Below are 21,630 nucleotides of genomic sequence, written 5' to 3'. Positions count from 1 at the left end.
TATTGAAATACTGAAGATGTTGAAGTTGTGGCTTGATGACCCTTTGAGAGAAACACTGAGAACTTAGACCAAATGTTCTCCAGAACTTACGTTCTATGATTAGGTTTGCTGCACAGCAAATATACCTGTTTGTGTAATATCTTTACCCATTTTTGGACTGTATCTACTTTTTTTTTAAGTCAAAACTCTTCTCAACCAAAAGGGCATGGAAGAGGAATTTATGAGAAACGACTTTATAATAGAATTCAGAGAAAGTGAAACTTGAAAGGTAGCACATAGAAGCGGTAGTAAGACAGACTTAACTTTGATTGGAATTATTAGTTAGGAGAAGCAAAGGAGTTGGAAGGGTATGACTAAAATATTTAAAATATTGAATGGTGTGGATAGAATGAATATTTATTTGCCAAATCCTGAGATGATGGGCTGGGGGAAACCGTTTTGAAATATGGGCAAAGTGAGTTTAGGCCCAAGACGTATTTTTTCAGAGAGAAAAAAAAAAAAACATGTATTAACTTATCCTTGTATTAATTATCCCTGTTATGTAATGAGACAAAAACATAAAACAATTTAAAAAATATTTTGACAAAGTGTAAACAAAGGTGCCCCAGGTGGCTACTAAGAGGAGTTGGGTTGTATCTAAGCCTAAGTCAGAGACAAGCATGCACTTCCAGTTTGTCACTTGGACTTCTGGTCGGCCGCAGTACATTGGCAGACTAAGGGTCTGCCCTAATATGAAAAAAGTTCTGTATTCCTAAAATAAATCACCTTGCACGGGATTATTCTCAGATTTCATCACAGTTAGAAATGATTGCAAAGCAGATACACAGAAAAACCTTTCACTGTCAAGAAAAAAAATGTCCGAAAATCTTCTATGCAAGAAGCTCCTGATAAGGAATTTGGGACTGAACAATAATCGCAGAGCAAAATTTAATTCTGACGTCCATGGTCTCCTAGCTGAAGGAAATTCCAACAGCAGACCTCAGTGAAGATAGAAGAAACGTGCTTTACGTAAGGTAATGAAAGGAAATCGGCAAGACAAGATGTAGAGAGCACTGTCGCATTTTTCCGGGAAACAAAATATGCACAGAGCACACTGGACACGACGCTTTCCTTTATAAGAGAAACAGCAGTATCACAGCCCACGGCCAGGAGCGCAGCGATCACTATTGTGTTAGCGCCGGCGGCGGAAGGACTTAGCCCCACCGCTACGTTAAAGAGTCCTTCTTTGTTCAGCTTCGGCCAGGGACGCAGAGCGCGGTGTTCTTCCGCGCTCGCTGCACAGTCCCCGCCCCCTCGCAGCCCTGGAGAGCTGCCATTCGGCACCGGAGTCGCTCCGCGCTCCCAGAATGCACCGGCAGTCCGCGGGAAACCAAAATGGCGAAGGGCTATAGCGAAGTGGGCTGTGTTTGAGGCCGGTGTAAGAAGGCGCACTCTATTCTCAACCCTCGTCCCCAGGACCTCGGTTTGTGCGCGTGCATGTGCGGGGTGCCCGGTGGGGCGGGTGCCCAGTAAGTGCTTGGACTCGCAGGGGAAGCGCCCAAGGGGACGTGATTGGTTGTTTTTTCCTGTATGAAGCGGTTGGCACCACTGAAGTGACCGAATGAGGTGAGAGACCTTGGCCTGGGAACCAGGCTCTTCCGGAGGAGGTGGGGGGGTGGGGAGAAGGAAGAAAGGAAGCAAGTATAAAAGGGAAAGATGGAGGATCGAAGTGGGGGTGGGATCTCCAGTGTGTGTATGTGGGTCCCTTGCATTCATGCATATGTTGAAAAGAATGGCTAGAATGGAGTAGTCATTCAGGTGTTGGAGAAAATAGGGAGCGAGCAAGGCATTGAGGAAGTCGGTTGGAGGACCAAGATGAAACGTTGAGACGGGGAAGCTGTTTTTGGAGGGGCAGGAAGGAACCTGGGGGCGGGAGACGGTTGGAGGGGCAGGATGAACCTGGTGATGAGGGGGTGGGGAAGGGAGGGGAGGAGCCGTTAGGAAATGCGGACTGAGGGAGACGTGGGGAGCTGAATGAAGGGGCTGCCTGGGACCTTAGGGGGCGCAAAGGGAAGTAGCATGGAACCAGAGGGTGGTGGAATTGTGTGGAATTGTATGGAATTGGGGTCAGGGGCTAGAGTAGAAGGGCAGGATGGAGTACGAGGATAAGGGAAACACTAAGTGGAGCCAGGAAGCAAACCCTGAAGGATTTAAACGGGAGACGGGAGAGAGAAGGTGTGAGATGGGAGAGAGACACCTTATATTTGGAGCACACAATGAGTCTAACTCATCTCTCCTCGGATGTAGATATGTATTATTCATTTTTACAACTGAGGTAATTACCGTTCAAGGGATTTTAACTAATTTGCCAAGATTTCTTAACATATTTTGGTAGTGCCAGAACTCTTAACTCTGTGTTTTACAATCTGGTGTCTTTGGTTGCTAGAATTTTTCTTTGGAAGCAACTAGAGGAAACAGATGGATTTATCGGGGTGATTTGACGAACAGAGAGGGTTCATGAACAATGGAAAAAGGGATATGGAATGTTATTCTGTTCTTTAGAACATTTAACTCTGGTTAAAGTTAGAACCATTTACAAATAAAAATATGCAGACCTAGGTAGGCCTGTGTATAACGTCAGAAAGCACCATGTGAGGTCAGTACAGAACTAGAAATATGTAAATAGTGCCTGATTTAATTTGACTCCAGATGCTCCGGTAGTAGTAACTTTCTCCTTCAACACTGATTCCATGTGACCCTTCTGTATACTTTGCCTACACGCTGGTTTCAATTTCCATGTTTTCATTCTGTCTTGCGAATTCCTTTTTTGTTTTGTTTTGGGCAGTAGACTGCAAAGACTGAATCTGAAAGTATTTTATGAGGGTAAAGTAAAATGTACTTGCGCTCTTAAGTGACCTTTTCAAAGGTTTGAAAATGCTTTACATGGAGCCATTTTGACTAACAGCTTTAGGTGCCCAGGAGTTTTGGCAAGGAAAGAGTTGATTTTAAATTTCTTAACATAGAGCATTCCATTCTTGGTATTTACAATGTTATTCACACTCCAGCCATTTGCAGTGATAGCTTGAGATGGAACACAAGGTGAAATTCTTTTTGTTTTTTTAGGTTCCTAAATATAAAAACATACTCAAATTCACATTTTAAGTTTGCTCACCTTCAGTTTTTTTTAAAGTGCTAAAAATATTCTAAAATATTTGAATTAAGAGTGCACCTGTTTCCTGATGCTGCATATTCATGTTAATGGCATTAACGGAAATCTGTACCTAATCAGGATGAAAGGCACACACAATTTTAGAACTAGAAGTATAGAAATCATCTGGTTAAACTTTTTTTCTTGATGAAACAATATATTTAATGATCTTTTTAATTATGCTAGTTGCTTCTAAGCTCAGTTTGGAAAGGGATTTTATTCTGTGTATTTTGCTATGGGTCATAAATTCTTTGATGTCATTGATTTATAAATATACCTTTCATTAGATCCTTGACTGGAAGGGTAATTTGTTTTATTCTTATTTCAGTATGATTTTTATATCTGACTTTAGGAACTGGTGATATAGTAATAATCTATTTTAACAGACAGGGAAATTTGCCCCTTAGGAGTTGTCATGGCCAACATCTGTAGCTGGGTGGTTCTGAAAGTGAAATTTAACTGCTGTTTCAGTTAGTCTGAACTTCCATGAATGATATTCTTTGGTTGATATTTTTATGCTTTGTTTTTCTTGTTTTTCAGGATTTGTTTATTGCAGTAAAATGCAGTATAACAACCCTAAATTAGAATGTAGAAGTTTCTCTGTGGATATTTTTATGTATTGGTGTAGTGCTGTTCAATAGAACTTTCTGCACTGATGGCAGTGATCTGTATCTGTTCTATCCAGTATGGTAGCTATTAGCCACATGTGGATGTTGAACACTAGACATGTAGCTGGTGTGACTGAGAGCTGGATTTATAATTTAATTCAATTCATTAAAACTAAGTTTTAAGTGGCCATATGTAGCTGGTGGCCACTGTGTTAGCATAGCATTAGGGGTTATTGCATCCATTTATTAGGAATTGTCACATCTGATAACCATGGAAACCACAGGAACCCAAGGGTAAGGAACTATCTTGGAACTAAGGATTGAAATTCTCTTTGTACATTTTTAAGATGAAGTATTCTTCATTTTGCCTCACACCGAGTCTGTCATATCTCTGCAAAAGAATGAAGAAGGTAGCAACTTCTCTGATCTTTTATTATTATTATTTTAAAGATTTTATTTAATTATTTGCATGCGAGCCGAGGGGGAGAGATGCCTGAGGAGGAGAGGGAGAAGCAGACTCCCCACTGAGCCTGGAGCCCAACTCAGGGCTCCCTATCTGGACTGTCATCATGACCTGAGCCAAGTCAGAGGCTTAACCAACTGAGCCACTCAGGTTCCCCTTCTCTGATCTTTTAATATATGATTCTTTTTCCTTTGTCAAATGACAACAAAGATGGATGTTAAGAAAGTTAGTTTACTCTGTTATTTTTTTTTAAATTACTTGTTTTTTTAAATAATCAGTTAAAAAATCTTTTTATTAAAGGAAATTTAGAAACATATACAAAGTGAACAGAATATTATAATAAACTTTTTTGTATCCGTGCTTGTTTCATCTATATCTCTATGCACTCCCCACGCCTCTCCGTTGTTTTTATTATTTTAAAAAGCTTTTCTAGGTAAAATTTACATATATTAACTATATACTTTTAAAATAACTTCATTGAGATGATGCATACATCATATTTATATTTATATAACTCACATGTTTGTGCCCTTTTAAGGTGCAGTTTTTTTTTTTTTTTTAAAGATTTTATTTATTTGACAGAGATAGAGACAGCCAGCGAGAGAGGGAACACAAGCAGGGGGAGTGAGAGAGGAAGAAGCAGGCTCCTAGCGGAGGAGCCTGATGTGGGGCTCGATCCCAGAACGCTGGGATCACGCCCTGAGCCGAAGGCAGATGCTTAACCGCTGTGCCACCCAGGCGCCCCTTAAGGTGCAGTTTTAGTATATTCACAAAGTTGTGCAGCCATCACCATTACCTAATTTCAGAACATTTTCATCAGCCCAAAATGAAAATCTGTAACCATTAGCAGTCACTTTCCATTATTCCCTCCCACTACCCCTGGCAACCACTAATTAACCTTCTGTGTTTATATTTTGCCTGTCCTGGACATTCACATTAATAGAACCATATAATATATGGCCTTTTGTGTCTGGCTTCTTTCAGTTAGCATAATGTTTTCAGATATTCCATGTTATAGCATGTATCATTTTTATGGCCAAAATATGTTTCATTGTATGGATATATATTTCATTTTGTTAATCCATTCATCAGTTGATGGGCATTTGGTTGTTTCTGCTTTTGCTGTTAATAGTTTTTTATTTGCAGTGAATGTTTATTTACAGGATTTGTGTGGACATGTGGTTCATTTCTCTTGGATACATATCTAGGAGTGGAATTGCCAGGTCAGGTGACATCTCTATGTTTAACATTTCGAGAAACTGTCAAACTGTTTTCCAAAGAGCCTGCACCTTTTTACAGTCTCACCAGCAACTGTGAGGGTTCCACTTTCTCTACATCCTTACCAATACTTGTCCATCTTTTTGGTTATAAGCATCCTAGTGGGTGTGCTCTGGTATATCATTGTGGTTTTGATTTGCATTATCCTGATGACTAATGATGTTGAGCATCTCTTCCATGTAGTTATTGGCCTTTTGTATACCCTCTTTGGAGAACTGTCTATTCAGGTACTTTGCCTATTTAAAAAAATTGGATTGTTTATGTTTTCGCTGTTGAGTTGTAAGCATTCTTTATGAGGTTTGGATATAGGTCCCTTATCAGATGTGTGGTTTGCAATTATTGACTCCTGTTCTTTGGGTTGTTTTTTCACTTGATGATGTCCTTTGAAGCACAAAAGTCTTTGATTTTGATAAAGTCTATCCTTTTTCTTGTTTTGCTTGTGCTTTTTTTTTTTTTTAAAGGATTTTATTTATTTATTTGACAGCATAAGCAGGGGGAGCAGCTGGCAGAGGGAGAGGGAGAAGCAGGCTCCCCGCTGAGCAGGATGCCCACGAGGGGCTTGTGCTTTTGATGTCATATCTAAGAAAATGTTGCCTAACACAGGGCGACACAGATTTACTCCTATTTTTTTTTCTAAGAATTATAGACATTTAGTATGTGACCCATTTTGAGTTAATTTTTGTATGTGGTGTGAGGTAGGTGTCCAGCTTCATTTTTTTAGGAGTGAATACCAACAGCCCTGAACCATTTGTTAAAAAGACTCTTCTTCCCTATTGAACTGTTTTGACAGTCTTTTCAAAGATCAGCTGAACATAAATGTAAGAATTTGTTTCTAAATTCTCAACTTTATTCCATTTGTGTGTCCTTATGCCTGCACAATAATGTCTTGATTATTATTCCTTTGTATTATTAACTTTTGAAATGGGGAAGTATGAGTCCTTTGGTTTTCTTATTGGATATTCTGGGTTTCTTGTTCTTCTATATGAATTTTAGGAGCAGTCTGTTAATTTTTGCAAAAAAGGCGCAGCTGGGATTTTGATAGATATTGTAATGAATCTGTAGATTGACTTGGGAAATACTGCCATCTTAAAAATATTAACATCCAGAAACGTGGGATATCTTCTTTTCAGTTATGTAGGTTTTATTTAGTTGCCTTCTCTTTGTTATGTAGTTTTCATTGTACACGCCTTACATTTTTTTGTTGTTGTTAAATTTATTCCTAAGTATTTTGTTCTTTTTTTGGTGGTATTGCAAATGAAATTTTTTCACTTTATTTCATTTTCAGATTATTCATTGGTAGCATATAGAAATGTATTTGACTGTTGTATATTAATCTTGTATTCTGCAACTTTGCGATCTGGTTTATTCTAGTAGGGTTTGTGTGTGTGTGTGTGTGTGTGTGTGTGTGTGTATCCTGAATCATTTTTTCAGTTTTGTAGCACAGTTTCCTCACAGTGTCAATTTTGTGTCATCTTGAGTATTGGTGACAGTATTTCTTAAGCTAATCTCTATGAGAATTGTATAGGGGCGCCTGGGTGGCTCAGTCGTTAAGCGCCTGCCTTCAGCTCAGGGCGTGATCCTGGAGTCCTGGGATCGAGCCCCACATCAGGCTCCTCTGCTGGGAGCCTGCTTCTTCCTCTCCCACTCCCCCTGCTTGTGTTCCCTCTCTCGCTGAGCTGTCTGTGTCAAATAAATACATAAAATCTTAAAAAAAAATAAAGTAATTATATAAAAATTGGTGCTAGGCTCTGTTGCAGATTTATTGTTAATTATAGCAGGTCTACTCTTGATTCTCACTTTGGGAAACCAGTTGAACATGTCTGGTTTACTGTGTACCCCACCTTCTCTCACAACCATTTCGTTTCTGTAGGGATACAAGATGCCTCAGTATTTTCTTTAATATTTCGTTCCCATTGGCTGTGAACACCAGTTCTCTATGTTTTGATGCTGGTGCTCTTAGTGTATTCATATGCATTGGCAATGAGGAGTACTTTGCTTATGCTGCTTGGCTAGTTGGTGGATTATAAGATATCACCAGTTATAACACAGACCTACATTTCAAAGAGTTAAAATGTGAAAATTGTCCTTTAGTTAATGACTTCTCTAGGCAGTAGGACCAACCAATTGGAACTTTTTAGGCAAAGGAGTCATTAAAACAGGTTTTCCATACTGCATATTGAAAGTGCATTAATTAAAGGGTGGGTTGGTAGCAGGAAGATCAGTTAGGGAAGTATATGGTAATAATGCAGGCAAGAGCTGAGCTGATAATGACCTGAAATAAGGCAGTGGTTGTAGGATTTTTGAGAGGTAATCTTTAAGGAATAATTAGGACGTGGTGAATATTTGGAGGGTCAGGGAAGAGGGAAGAATCAAATAACACTTCTAGATTAAGAACTTGTGAGACAGTAATGACATTAACTTAGTAGTGGCATTAACTGGAAAAAGGGGAGGAATTTGAAGAAAATGTCAGTTTTGTTAGGGTTCTGGGAGAATCCAGGTTTGAGATATCTAGTGCGCAGTTGGCAGTAAGGGTGTGAAGCTTGTAAGACAGGATGGGGCTGGAGATGTAGACATTGATAACAGATAAAAATTAAGTGAAGCAGGGCACCTGGTTGGCGCAGTCGGTTGAATGTCTGTCTTAGGCTCAGGTGATGATCCCAGGGTCTGGGATTGAGTCGCGTGTTGGCCACCTGCTCAGCGGGGAGTCTACTTTTCCTTCTCCCCTGCTCATGCTCTATCTCACTCTCACACAAAAAAATAAAACCTTTTTAAAAAAATTAAGGGAAGCATTAGAAGAACATGACTATTTAAGACAAGCAGAATGTGTGGGGCAAAAGAAGGGAACCCTAGACAATTCCCAATATTAAAGTGTTGGCAGAGGAGGAAGAATCAGTATGGAAACATCAGAAAGGTGGGAGAAGAGTCACTTACTATAGGTGTTAGGTATTTCAGAAACCAAAGAAAGTGAATTTCAAGAAAAAGGTCATGACTATCAGTTATTACACAAAGATGAGGTATGGTGAGAACTGAAATTAGAACATTGTCTAGTATTTGGTGATTTGGAGGTCTTTGATAACAATTGTTAACAGTAATCAGGACAGTCAATTTGTTTTTTTTTTTTTTTTTAAAGATTTTTTATTTATTTATTTGACAGAGATAGAGACAGCCAGCGAGAGAGGGAACACAAGCAGGGGGAGTGGGAGAGGAAGAAGCAGGCTCACAGCAGAGGAGCCTGATGTGGGGCTCGATCCCATAACGCTGAGATCACGCCCTGAGCCGAAGGCAGACGCTTAACCGCTGTGCCACCCAGGCGCCCCAGGACAGTCAATTTGTAATGGATTAAGTGGAATGTACTTTTTTAAGTTTATTGGTGAAGGAATGAGAAAAATGAAGAAATAATTTGTAAGGACTGTTTTTGTTTTGATTTGATTTTGGTTATGGCAGGTTTGCATCAAGAAAAGTTAAGATTTAAAATAAATAAAGGAGGTAATTGATAAAGTGAGATTACTTTCTAATATTGGAGAGAAGAGGCGTGTCCTCTTTACAGAAGTGAATTAGGTACATGCTTTTGTGGATAGGTTTAGGGGAAGGATGAGTGGGGAGAAAGTTGAGGAATTTCATGTTTGTAGCTTTTGTTTTCTTTGAAATAAGACCCTCCCTTTTGTGTGAAGAAGTTGAATGACCCAACAGACCTTCTACCACCTTCCTCTTTCTGAAGGTTTGTAAGTAACAAAAATGATTTTTTTTAAAAGAACTTTTTCTTGTGCATTAATAACTTTGCATGTATGTCTCAGGATAGCACCTAAGCTTTTTGAAAAATATGTGTTGACTTTCTTCTGATTTCAGGTTCCCAGAGGTCAGGAGACTAGATCTTAATCATTTTGAACTTTCAACTTTCTGAGGAGTGGCTGGCACATGTACCACTTTACTATTCCTAGGAGAGGTGTTTGTGTTTTTGTTTTTTAGAATTAGTTTTCTAATACTAAGATGCCCTAAACATACAAGAACAAAATAAACCAATTTTCACTGAGTAGAGAGTGTGTCATTTCCTCCTGTCCTCAACATTAATTTAATCTTTCATGAGTGCTTGAACCCCTCTGTTGACTATCTGAGGACTTTTTGATAGCAATTCACAAATTCTCCATTAGGTAGATAGCATTTTATGCAACTCTGGTTAAGAGCACTTACCTACAGGAAAACAGCAAAACTAAAGGGCAACGTTCGGAATGGGACAAGATATTTGCAAATGAAATATCTAATGAAGGGTTAGTATCCAAAATATATAAAGAACTTATTGAGCTCAATACCAAAAAAACAAATAATCCAGTTGAGAAATGGGCAGAGGACATGAATAGACATTTTTCCAAAGAAGGAATACAGATGGCAAACAGACACATGAAAAGATGTTCAACATCACTCATCATCCGGAAATACAAATCAAAACTACAATGAAATAGCACCTCATACCTGTCAGAATGACTAAAATTAACAGTCCAGAAAACAGCAGATGTTGGCAAGGATGCAGAGAGATGGGAACCCTCTTACACTGCTGGTGGGAATGCAAACTGATGCAGCAACTCTGGAAAACAGTATGAAGGTTCCTCAAAAAGCTAAAAATAGAACTACGTGAAGATCCAGCATTTGCACCACTGGGTATTTACCCAAAGGATACAAAAACACTGATTCAAAGGGACACATGCACTCTGATGTTTATAGCAGCATCAACAAGAGCCAGATTATGGAAAGAGCCCAAATGTCCATCAACTGATGAATGGATAAAGAGGTGGTATACACACACACACACACACACACACACACACACACACACGATGGAATATTACTCAGCCATAGGAAAGAATGAAATCCTGCCATTTGCAATGATGTGAATGGAGCTAGAGTGTATTATGCTAAGCAAAATAAGTCCGTCAGTGAAAGACAAATACCACATGATTTCACTCATATGAGGAATTTAGGAAACAAAACAGGTGAACATAGAAAAAAAATGAGAGAGGCATACCATAAAACAGACTCTTAGCTATAGAGAACAAACTGAGGGTTGCTGGAGGGGGGAGAGGTGGGGGGCACTTGCTGTGATGAGCACTAGGTGTTAATGTAAGTGATGAATCACTAAATTCTAGAAACTAATATACTGTTCTGTTAACTAACTAAAATTTAAATAAAAACTTGAAACAAAACAAGAAAAAGCACTTACCTATTACTGAAAATAGATTTATATTAAATTTCAAAACATTCTCATAATATAGTTTTGGATCCTAACAACATTACCTCGTAAGCATAAGTTAACATCAACAAATATCTCTTGGTTGCCCCTCTTGAAGAAAATACTTGGTACTATATGCTATGGAGAATTCATTTTCTTATTTGTTCAACAAATATTATTGAGGACTTCCTATGTGGGACATTGTCTTAGGTGTTAGAAATACATTGTTGAACAACATAGGCATTTATACTGCCTTTGTGGAGTATGAAGTATTTTGAAGGAGTCACACACCCACACACAAAACAAGTAAACACACAACATCATAAATGTAGTGTTTTTTCCTGAAACTGTTTAACCTGACTTTATTATTATTTTTTAATTTATTTATTCAACAGAGATAGAGACAGCCAGCGAGAGAGGGAACACAAGCAGGGGGAGTGGGAGAGGAAGAAGCAGGCTCATAGCAGAGGAGCCTGATGTGGGGCTCGATCCCATAACGCCGGGATCACGCTCTGAGCCGAAGGCAGACGCTTAACCGCTGGGCCACCCAGGCGCCCCTAACCTGACTTTAATCATGAGGAAACAATAGGACAAATCCACAATGTATAGCATGTTACCGTTCAGCTTAGAAGTCAGAAGATAGTTGGCTTCAAAAAATACCCTGTTAAAATGAAACAAGGATGCAGTTGAGATTAAAGGAAAGGGAAGAGACATGACAAAATACAATGTGTGAATTTTGACTTGATCCTAGATTTTGAAAAAGCTTTAAAGAATATTTTTGTGTCAGTTGGAGAATTTGGACTGTACACTAGGCAATAATATTAATGTTAAATTTGCTGGGTATGATAATAGTCTTAGGGCTGTATGGGACAAAGTTCATTCAGGGGGTACATGCTGATATTTACAGGTGAAATGTTATGATGTCTGCAACTTTCACATGGATCAGCAAAAAAATGTATGTGTATGGGGGTGAGAGAGAGAATTGTGAAACATTAACTGGTGAATCTAGGTGAAGAAGAGTATATTGATAGTTATTTTTTTCTGATTATAGTTGGCAATTTTCAAAATAAAGACGGGAAAAATGTAGTTGCAGGTTATAATAAGCACTTTAAAGAACAAGAGTTCTCTGAGAGAATACTGTAGAGTGCAGCTACTTTAATAGAGTTACTTAGAAGAATCAGCTATGCAGAGTGCAGGAGTGGGGAGGACAGTTTTGGTAGTAGGAACAGTGTGTATGGATGCCTTGGGTGGGAAAGATCTTGGTTTTTGAAGAATTGAAAGGAACCCTGTATGGCTAGATCTTAAGACGCAAAGATGTAATAACTCCTGCAGGAGGAAAAAACTAACGTGATGCTGTGTTTGTAGCCTTTTCAGCCTAGTAAATATCTTTTTAAAAAATTCATATGGAAAATTTATTTTTAATTAAAAAAATTTTAATTAAGCTTTAATTTTAATTCCAGTATAGTTAACATACAGTATTATATTAGTTTCAGATGTACGATATAGTGATTATCAATAATGTATCACCTAGTAAAGGTTTTATTTATTTATTTATTTGACAGAGCGAGAGAGCGCAGGTAGGAGGAAGTAGAGGGAGAGGGAGAAGCAGGCTCCCTGCTGAGCAGGGAGCCCACTGATGGGGGGCTCAATCCCAGGGCTCTGGGATCATGATCTGAGCCGAAGGCAGACGCTTAACCATCTGAGCCACCCAGGTGCCCGGATAAGTGCACTCTTTAATCCCCGTCACCTATTTAACTGATCGTCCCACCCACTCACCTCTGGTAACCATCAGTTTGTTCTGTATAATTAATAGTCTTTTTCTTGGTCTTTTTCTCTCTTTTTTTCCCCTTGCTCCTTTATGTGTTTCTTAAATTTCACAATTGAGTGAAATCACATGGTATTTGTCTTTCTCTGACTTGACTTACTTTGCTTAGTATTATACTCTCTAGCTCCATCCATGTCCAGCCTAGTAAATATTTTAATGTTTTAGTTTTGTTTGAACTATAAAGTCCTTTTTTATTTATCTGCATGAGACTCTTAAATGCAGAGCTTTGAAAAAATAAACTAGAGACCGATGTCCTTGAGTTTTTGTGTCAGATGTCAAAATCAGGGGCAGCCAGCTTTTCCTATCCTAGGAAACTTAACCAAGTTGAATCATCCCTAGAAATGCCTTTTATTATTGGTAGACTTAAATTAGGCCAGTAAAAGCCTTGTGGCTAAATATACAGTGGGCCAGAGGCTTGATAATGGCAATGAATCTCATTTCACCACTAGTTAAGTCTGACAATATTTTTGGCCTTACCACTGTTTTTTATGACCAGTTTGTGATGAGATCCCAAATGACAAATGCCAGGAATAACTTTGTCTAAAAGACAATGTGGCTTGCTAGAGTTTACCATATATTAAGAGTCAAGAGTTTGGGGATGTAATCAAGCATTACCTGAATTTTTAGAACTTCAGTGGAGTGATTTTACTTCTGAGTTACATGTTTCTTATTGGTTAAAGGGAATAATGTTCTCTGCTTCCTATCTTCTGACATTGTTATTAGGAGAAATTGAGATGTGAATGCTCTTGAGAAAGTTAAACACTATGTAGTAAGGTGATGTTATTTTCAAGCCCTTTTAATCTGTCTGCTCTGCTACCCAAGATCCATTTCATACTTTTAGGAATTGGAACTTTAAACCATGGGGCAGCATTAGTGGCTCGAAGTAAGGGTACCTCAGTTTTATTATTTCTTCTTCCCTGGTCTTAGGACCAAATTCTGCAGGATTATAATGAAAATTTTGAACTTTCCATTTAGTTCATTTTCTCCTGAATTGTTAGTGTAGTTTCACATATGTATTGTAATCACCCTTAGCAGTTGTAGACATGAATATTTGCAGTTATTTATGGTTTTTATGTATATTATTGGTATTGTTGGTTTTGGTGTTCTTAATCTGTAGTTACTTGCTATCCGTCACGTGTACAAGATAACTAGTCACTCACAACTAATATATCATCAAGAATCTACAAACTAATATTATTAGCTAGTATTAAATTCTCCTTGTGGGGACATTCTGTTTTCCATTTACACAAATTGTTTGGGTGACTGTGGATATTGTGTTGTATAGGCTTAACCAGTTATATTTTTATTTTTTAAATATTTTATTTATTTATTTGGCAGAGAGAGAGACAGCCAGCGAGAGAGGGAACACAAGCACGGGGAGTGGGAAAGGAAGAAGCAGGCTCCCAGCGGAGAAGCCCGATGCGGGGCTCCATCCCAGGGCTCTGGGATCATGCCCTGAGCTGAAGGCAGATGCTTAACGACTGAGCCACCCAGGCGCCCCTAACCAGTTATATTTTTAATCCAATACATTCTTGAAGTCTAATACTGTCTCTAAATGGTATTTCTTTGCCATTCTGAAAATACTTGATATGTTATATCTAACAGTGTTATTTATAATTCTTTAAAAGTTAAAATGTTTTTTGGGGCACCTGGGTGACTCAGTTGGTTAAGCGTATGCCTTCCGCTCATGTCATGACCAGGGTCCTGGGATGGAGCCCCATGGTAGGCTCCTGGCTCAGGGGGCAGTCTGTTTCTCTCTCTCCCCTCTGCCCCTCCCCCCTGCTCATGCTCTCTTGATCCTCTCAAACAAATAAAATCTTTTTAAAAAGTTATAGTCTTTTTCTTATAGTTCATAAAAATTTTTGCAATCACAAAAATACTATATACTTGTTGCAAAAGCCTAAATATACAGAAATGTTCTATAAAACTGAAATTTTATCATAAATTTTAAGATATTTAGATATCTTTTATGTAATTTCATGAAGAGAGCTAAAGCCACACTTGCTGAAAGTGTAAACATCTTTGTCATTGTCTGACCTGTTAGGTGGCTAAACTATTTTTAATTCTAGAGGTCTCAGGTTGAACTTGACGTCTGGGTGGAGACTCTGCTAGTTTGCCTCTGCTTTTAGTTTCAATCTTCAAGTGAGATGAAATTAAGTACGATTTTAGAAGACTTTTTGGCTTTTTATTTCTGTATTTAAATACATGAACAAATTTGGAGCTGAGTAGTAGAATATATGTATTCATAGGATTCATAGTAGAATATGTGCATTCATGTTTGCGTGATGGGTGGAAGACTTATTTACTAGTATGTATATTAAGTATAGGCTTTCACTAATTCAAGAGGTAATTACTAAGTACCTACTTTGTGGCAGACACTAAGAAAAGTTTTAGAGATCTAGTGATAAGCAAAACATTTTCTTTCAGTTGTAATTTGAAATGCAAATCCCATTTGTGTACATGGAGTCATTTAGATAATACATCTAAAATATTGTTTGATTCAGCATTTCATATGAATGTTACACAGAAGATTCAATCATCAGTATATGCAAGTAAGAGTAGGTTTCTTAGATTATGATGCTTATGGTTATTTTTCCTTTAGTTTCAACAATTCTTCATTCTTATAGCAACAGCTTGTATTAATGTTCAGATATTTCCCACCCCAAAACCTCCTTTGACTTCCTTAAGAAGCTAAAATTTTAGAAAAAGGAAGCTAGACTGAGCGTGTTAGTCTTTGCTTCTAAGCCCCGTGTGGTCTGGCATTTGAACTCTCTGGTCGTAAGTGACCTTGGAATTGTTAACTTCAGTGAACAGTTTATATTACTCATTTTACTTATTAACCTGTTAGGTACATACAGCTACCTCTTTTTTCTTAGTTGTCGTTCCTTGTTTTTCTTACGATACTCTTTTTCTGGGTTATCTCTTTTATTTCTGTGGTGACTTCTTCCCTCAGAGGATTTTTTTGCCTGTCATTCCAATGAGAGTTTTCCAAAGATTCTCTGATTTGACTTTCGTGAACCATTAACTGTCTTTGGCAGAATGGAGATAGTATACTGACATCGGGTTGCCAGCTTTTTATTTTGGAAAGTAAGAATGTTTTTAAAAACTGTTACTTACCTACCTTCGTTTCACTAAAGAAAAGGTATTAAGAGTGTAAGAAGGGTATGCTCTCAAAATACGGAATAGCTTAAGTTGATTAATTTTAACTAAATATATTGTCTTTGTTTTTCTTACTTTGCTGTAGATTGGCACTGGTTTGTGAACTTGATTACATTTGAGAACCACTGCTTTAAAACTAGTTTCTTGAGCTGATTCGGGGAGGGAGTGGGGAGGTCTCGTGGTCTAATGTTAGGGGTAAACTGTAAAGTTTGTCTTAACATATCAAAGCTTCTAAGATAGTTCTGTGAAAAAGCCCCCTAGTTTATTTGGTATTAGAGCACCTTTCACTTAGTAAGTAGTTAATTTTTTAAAATAAAATACACTTTCTAAGGGTGAAACATCAAGCTCTAGTTATAAAATTCCAAAATGTGGTTTTTTAATATATGTTCCCTCTACCTTTCTTAGAGGCAACTGCTTTTAACTCTTAGCTGTCTCTTTATATTTCTAAGTAAACATTCCGTTGTTTGATTCATCAAGTTTGGACTTTTTTCAATAATGTTAGATGAGGAATTTCTCTGATAGTCCCTTCTATTCTTTTAATATGCTTATACAAAAAATTTCCCTTGTATGATTACATAGACATTGATATATTGATAGAATATTGATATGGCAAAGTAATGGGTGAGGGTTAAATGAGTTATTACATGCAGAATTCTTAGAACAGTGCTAAACATTGTTAGCTATTTTTAGCTATTATTTCTGGGATTACATTTCTTTCTTACACAACCAGATTTAAAATCTGCCTCATTAAAAAATAGAATGTGCTTAGTTTTCTTTGAACATTGAAATCTTCACACATCTTTCTACTGTTCTGTAAAAATGTCTTGCAGTGTCCATCTGTCCTATAATTTATCAGTTACATTTATTTTTCTTAGAGATACTTTCCTGGAGCTCTTCTGGAGTTCTTCTCTAATCTGGACTTGTTCTCTAGACGTTACTGCACAGATTTAGTCTTGGGGCTCAACTTCACATTCACCCTGGGAATTCTTTGTATCTCCCCTGTGTTGATGCCTTTGCATCTCATTTCTGCCTTTTTTATTTTATTTTTTTCAAGATTTTATATATTTGAGAGAAAAAGAGAGAGGGAGAGCATAGAGGGAGAAGCCAACTCCCCACTGAGCAGAGAGCCCGACGTGGGGCTCGATCCCAGGACCCTGAGATCATGACCTGAGCCGAAGGCAGATGCTTAACCAACTGAGGCACCCAGGTGCCCCTCATGTCTGACTTTTGGGTTTAATGCTTCTCTTTGATATCTTCTGTTAAGCCCAAAGAAAATGTGTTTGGGTGATAAATCTTCATAGACTTGTGATTCCACACGTTTATACTTTATGGTATGTTTACCACGAGTGTAGCTATTGTCTGTCCTGATCTATTGCTATTACAGTATCATTGACTGCAGTCCTTATGCTGTGCCTTTTATTCCCACGACTTATTTATTCCGACTTATTTATTCCATAACTAGAAGCCTGTATCTCCCACTCCCCTTCACCCATTTTGCCCAACCCCCACCTTTCCCCTCTGGCAACTGTTTGTTTTTTCTTGGTATTAATAGGTCTGATTCCTTTTTTTTTCTTTTGAGTGGAGGAGGGACAAAGGGGGAGGGAGAAGGAGAGGGAGAGAAATCTCCAGCAGACTCCGTGCTCAGCACGAAGCCAGATGTGGGGTTCAGCCTCAGGATCCTGAGATCATGAACTGAGCCAAAACCAAGAGTCAGACGCTTAACCAACTGAGCCACCCAGGCCCCGGGAGAGAGAGAATCTTAAGCAGACTCCACGCCCGGCATGGAGCTGGAGGTGGGACTCAATCTCACTCACACACCTGAGATCATGACCCGAGCCAAAATCAAGAATTGGAGACTTAACCAACTGAGTCCCCCCAGACACCCAGGTCTGTTCTTCTTCCTTCCCTCCCTCTTTTCCTCCCCCCCTCCCCACTTATGAGTGAAATCATATGGTATTTGTCTTTTTCTGTTTGACTTATTTAGCAAGATACCTTGGGGGTCCATCTATGTTGTCTAAGGTGGCAAAATCTCAACCTTTATGGCTGTGTAATATTCCATCGTGTATTATACCACATTTTTATTGATTCATTTATTGATGGATAGGGGTTGCTTCCATATCTTCGTATTATAAATAATGCTGCAATAAACATAGGCATATATATATATCTTTGCATTAGCGTTTTTGCTTTCTTTGAGTAAATACTCAATAGTTGAATTACTGGATCATATGGTATTTCTATTTTTAATTTTTTGAGGAACCTCCATACTGTTTCCACAGTGGCTGCACCAGTTTATGTTCCCACCAACAGCGCACAAGGGCTCCTTTTCTCCACGTTCTTCCCAACGCTTTTTTTTGTTTGTTGTTTGTTGTTGGGTTTTTTTCCCCAAATTTTTAGCCATTTTGACAGATGTTAAGGTTATATCTCATTGTGGTTTTGATTTGCATTTCCCTGATTAGGGATGTTGAGCATCTTTTAAAAATAAATGTTTTAAATCTTTGTTACTCCCCCCGACCCTTTTTTTAGGTGCAGATTATTTGTGGAAGAAACCAGATCATTTGACATATAAATTTCCCAGCTTGGGTTTTGCCGATTACATCCCCATTGTGCTATTGAATATCATTTCTCTGCATTTTCCATAAATTGGTGGCTAGATGTAGAAGCTTATTATTCCAGATTGCTTGCCTTTTTTTTTTTTTTTTTTTTTCCCCTTAGCAAGACTACTTCATAGGGGTGGTGTGTTTTCACCAAGAAGCATACAGTGGTTGTTTCTCTTGTGCTTTTAGAAGCCACTGGTACTCAATACCTAGGTCCATTTATTCATTAGGTGTTGAAAAATATTTTTTAAAAATTTATTCATTTTCATGTATTGGCTTATATATTTATAAAGAAAACTTACCCCATTTTCAGTAGGCACTTCACCTATTCTCCTCTCTGCTTTATGTTTCCCTCCCTTGATTCAGTTCTTTGAATAAACTTTCCATCTCCTGATAGGATATACAGATAGAAGATGTGACTAGGGATCCCACTGTCCTTTTACACAGACTTCCACATATTACTCTATTCTTCGAGCTCACCTGACCTCTGTCTTTTGAGAGAGGGAACACAAGGAGGGGGAGTGGGAGAGGAAGAAGCAGGCTCCCAGCGGGGCAGGGAGCCCGATGTGGGGCTAGATCCCAGGCTCCTGGGATCACACCCTGAGCCGAAGGCAGCCGCTTAACGACTGAGCCACCCAGGCGCCCCTGACCTCTGTCTTTTGAGTCTGGTGCCACCAATTCTTCAGTCTTTTGGGTTTCTGTGGGACAAGTGGGTTGCTGCTTGTCACTTTTTTTTGCTGGGTCCTTAAGTTTAATCTTCTTCCCCGTTTTATCAGTGTTGATTATTCTTTCAGCTGCTTTCCATTTTCGTGTATTGTGATTCGGAGTTTCATGTATACTCTAAGTATGACTGAAGATGAAATGTGTTTTAAGTTTTTCTTTTCTCTTTGTTCTAGCATGAAAAGGAGCAGAGAATCTTCACTTTGCTCTTTTATTATAGTAAAGTTTTTATCCCATTTCTCTTCTCATTTCTATCCAGGGCTCCAGATACCATCACTATTTTCCTGACTTCAAGTCTTTACTTCCAAACCTGATTTTCTTTCTGAGCTGTGCGTCTTTTTATCCAACTACTTCCTAGATTTCCTGATTTGTCTTCCCCAGATATTTGCCAGTTTTATCAGTCTTTTCAATGGACCAATTTTAGTGTCATTGGTTTTCTCTGTTGTATGCTTTTCTTTCATTGATTTGTTTTTTTAATTTTTCTTTTACTTCTCTCCTCCCTCTGCAACATGAGATGGCTAATTTATTAACTTTCAGTCTTTTTTTTTTTTCCTTTCTTTTTTTTTCCTCTAGAATCTGTGCTCCACTTTTTACATCCATGAAATAAAAATGACATCTAGGATTTTTCTTATTTCAATTGCTGATGTGACCCTGTATTCACTACAGTGCCTTTTTTTTTTCCTTTTTAACATTGAGCTATAATTGACACATAACATTAGTTTCGGGTATACAATATAATGATTTGATATTTGTATAAATTGCAAAATAATCACCACCATGAGTTTAGTTAATATCTGTCAACATACGTAGTTACAGTATTTTTTTCCCTTGCGATAAGAACTTTTAAGATTTACTCTTAGCAACTTTAAAATATGCAATACAGTATGATTAACTATAGTCACTATGGTGTACATTACATCCCTGTGATTTATTTATTTTATAAGTTTGTATTTTTCTTTCACCCATTTCCGTTCCTCACCTCTGGCAACCACTCATCTGTTTTCTCTATGAGCTTTGGTTTTTTTATTGTTATAGTTTTATTAGATTCCACATATAAAGTGAGACTATACGGTATTTGTCTTTTTCTATCTGATTTATTTCATCTAGTGTAATGCCCTCAAAGTCCATCCAGATTGTCACAGATGGCAAGATTTCATTCTTTTTTATGGCTAAATAATATTCGATTGTGTGTGTGTGTAGTATGTATATATATATATATACTAAATTGTCTTCATTTATCCATTGATGGACACCTAGTTTGATTCCATATCTTGGTTATTGTAAATAATGCTGCAATGAACATGAGAATGTATATATCTTTAGTTAGTGTTTTTGTTTTCTTTGGATAAATATTCAGAAGTGGAATTGCTGGATTGTATGGTAGCTCTATTTTTAATTTTTTGAGGACCCTCCATACTGTTTTCCATAGTGGCTGCACTAATTTAAGTTCCCAGCAACAGTGCACAAAAGATCCCTTTTCTGTACATCCTTGCCATTGCTTGTTATTGTCTTTTTGATAATAGCCATTTTAACAGGTAGGTATAAGGTGATATCTCGTTGTGGTTTTGATTTGCATTTCTGTGATTATTAGTGATGTTGAACATCTTTTTATGTACCTGTTGGCCATCTGTATATCTTTGGAGAAATGTCAGTTCAGATCCTCTGCTCATTTCTTTTTCTTTCTTTTTTTTTTTTTAAAAGATTTTATTTATTTATTTGACAGAGACAGCCAGCGAGAGGGGAACACAAGCAGGGGGAGTGGGAGAGGAAGAAGCAGGCTCCTAGCGGATGAGCCTGATGTGGGGCTCGATCCCAGAACGCTGGGATCACGCCCTGAGCCGAAGGCAGACGCTTAAGGACTGTGCCACCCAGGCGCCCCCCTCTGCTCATTTCTTAATCAGATTTTGTTGTTATTGAGTTGTATGAGTTTTTAACATTTTTAAAAAAGATTTTATTTGAGAGAGCAGAGCCAGAGAGAGAGGGTGAACAGGGGAAAGGGGCAGAGGGACAGGGAGAAGCAGGCTTCCCGCTGAGCAGAGAGCTGACCTGCGGCTGGATCGATCACAGGATCCCAGGATGACCTGAGCTGAAGGCAGACACAACCTGCTGAGCCACCCAGGCGCCCCCATATTTTGGTTATTAACCCCTTATCAAATACATGATTTCAAAATATTTTCTCCCATTCGGTAGGTTGCCTTTTCATTTTGTTGATGGTTTCCTTTGCTGGGCAGAAGCTTAGTTTTGATTCAGTTCCATTTGTTTATTTTTGCTTTTGTTGCCTTTGCTTTTAGTGTCAGATCCAAAAAAAATGATCGTCAGGACTGATATCAAGGAGCTTACTGCCTCTGGTTTCTTCTAGAAGTTTTATGGTTTCAGGTGTTATGTTCATATTTTTAATCCATTTTTAAGTTAATTTTTGTGAATGGTATAAGATAGTGGTCCAAATCCATTCTTTTTCATGTGGCTGTCCAGTTTTTCCAGTCCCATTTATTGAAGAGACTGTCTTTCCCCCATGATGTAGTCTTGGTTCCTTTGTCTTAAATTAGTTGACCAAATATGTGTGGGTTTATTT

General features: G+C 38.2%; 1 protein-coding gene across 3 annotated transcripts in view; it reads left to right on the top strand.

The window, feature by feature from the left end:
* Positions 1-1,319: 1,319 nt before the first annotated feature.
* Positions 1,320-21,630, top strand: part of MTF2 (metal response element binding transcription factor 2) — a 61,236-nt gene continuing 40,925 nt past the window's right edge. For 2 of the 3 annotated variants that reach the window (XR_003315783.4, XM_026497605.4), the window contains exon 1: positions 1,320-1,605. Coding sequence is in view for 1 of the 3 variants with exons in the window: in XM_026497605.4 (XP_026353390.1) it covers positions 1,601-1,605 (5 nt within the window). In the remaining 2 variants the exon portion in view is untranslated. The remainder of the gene's footprint in view (positions 1,606-21,630) is intronic. The other variant, XM_048220693.2, reaches the window with a different exon arrangement.

This window comes from Ursus arctos, unplaced genomic scaffold (genome assembly GCF_023065955.2).
Source record: "Ursus arctos isolate Adak ecotype North America unplaced genomic scaffold, UrsArc2.0 scaffold_12, whole genome shotgun sequence".
In the NCBI taxonomy this organism is placed as follows: Eukaryota; Metazoa; Chordata; class Mammalia; order Carnivora; family Ursidae; genus Ursus; species Ursus arctos.
Note: the sequence above shows the minus strand (reverse complement) of the source record. Positions and strands in the feature narration are given on the sequence as shown.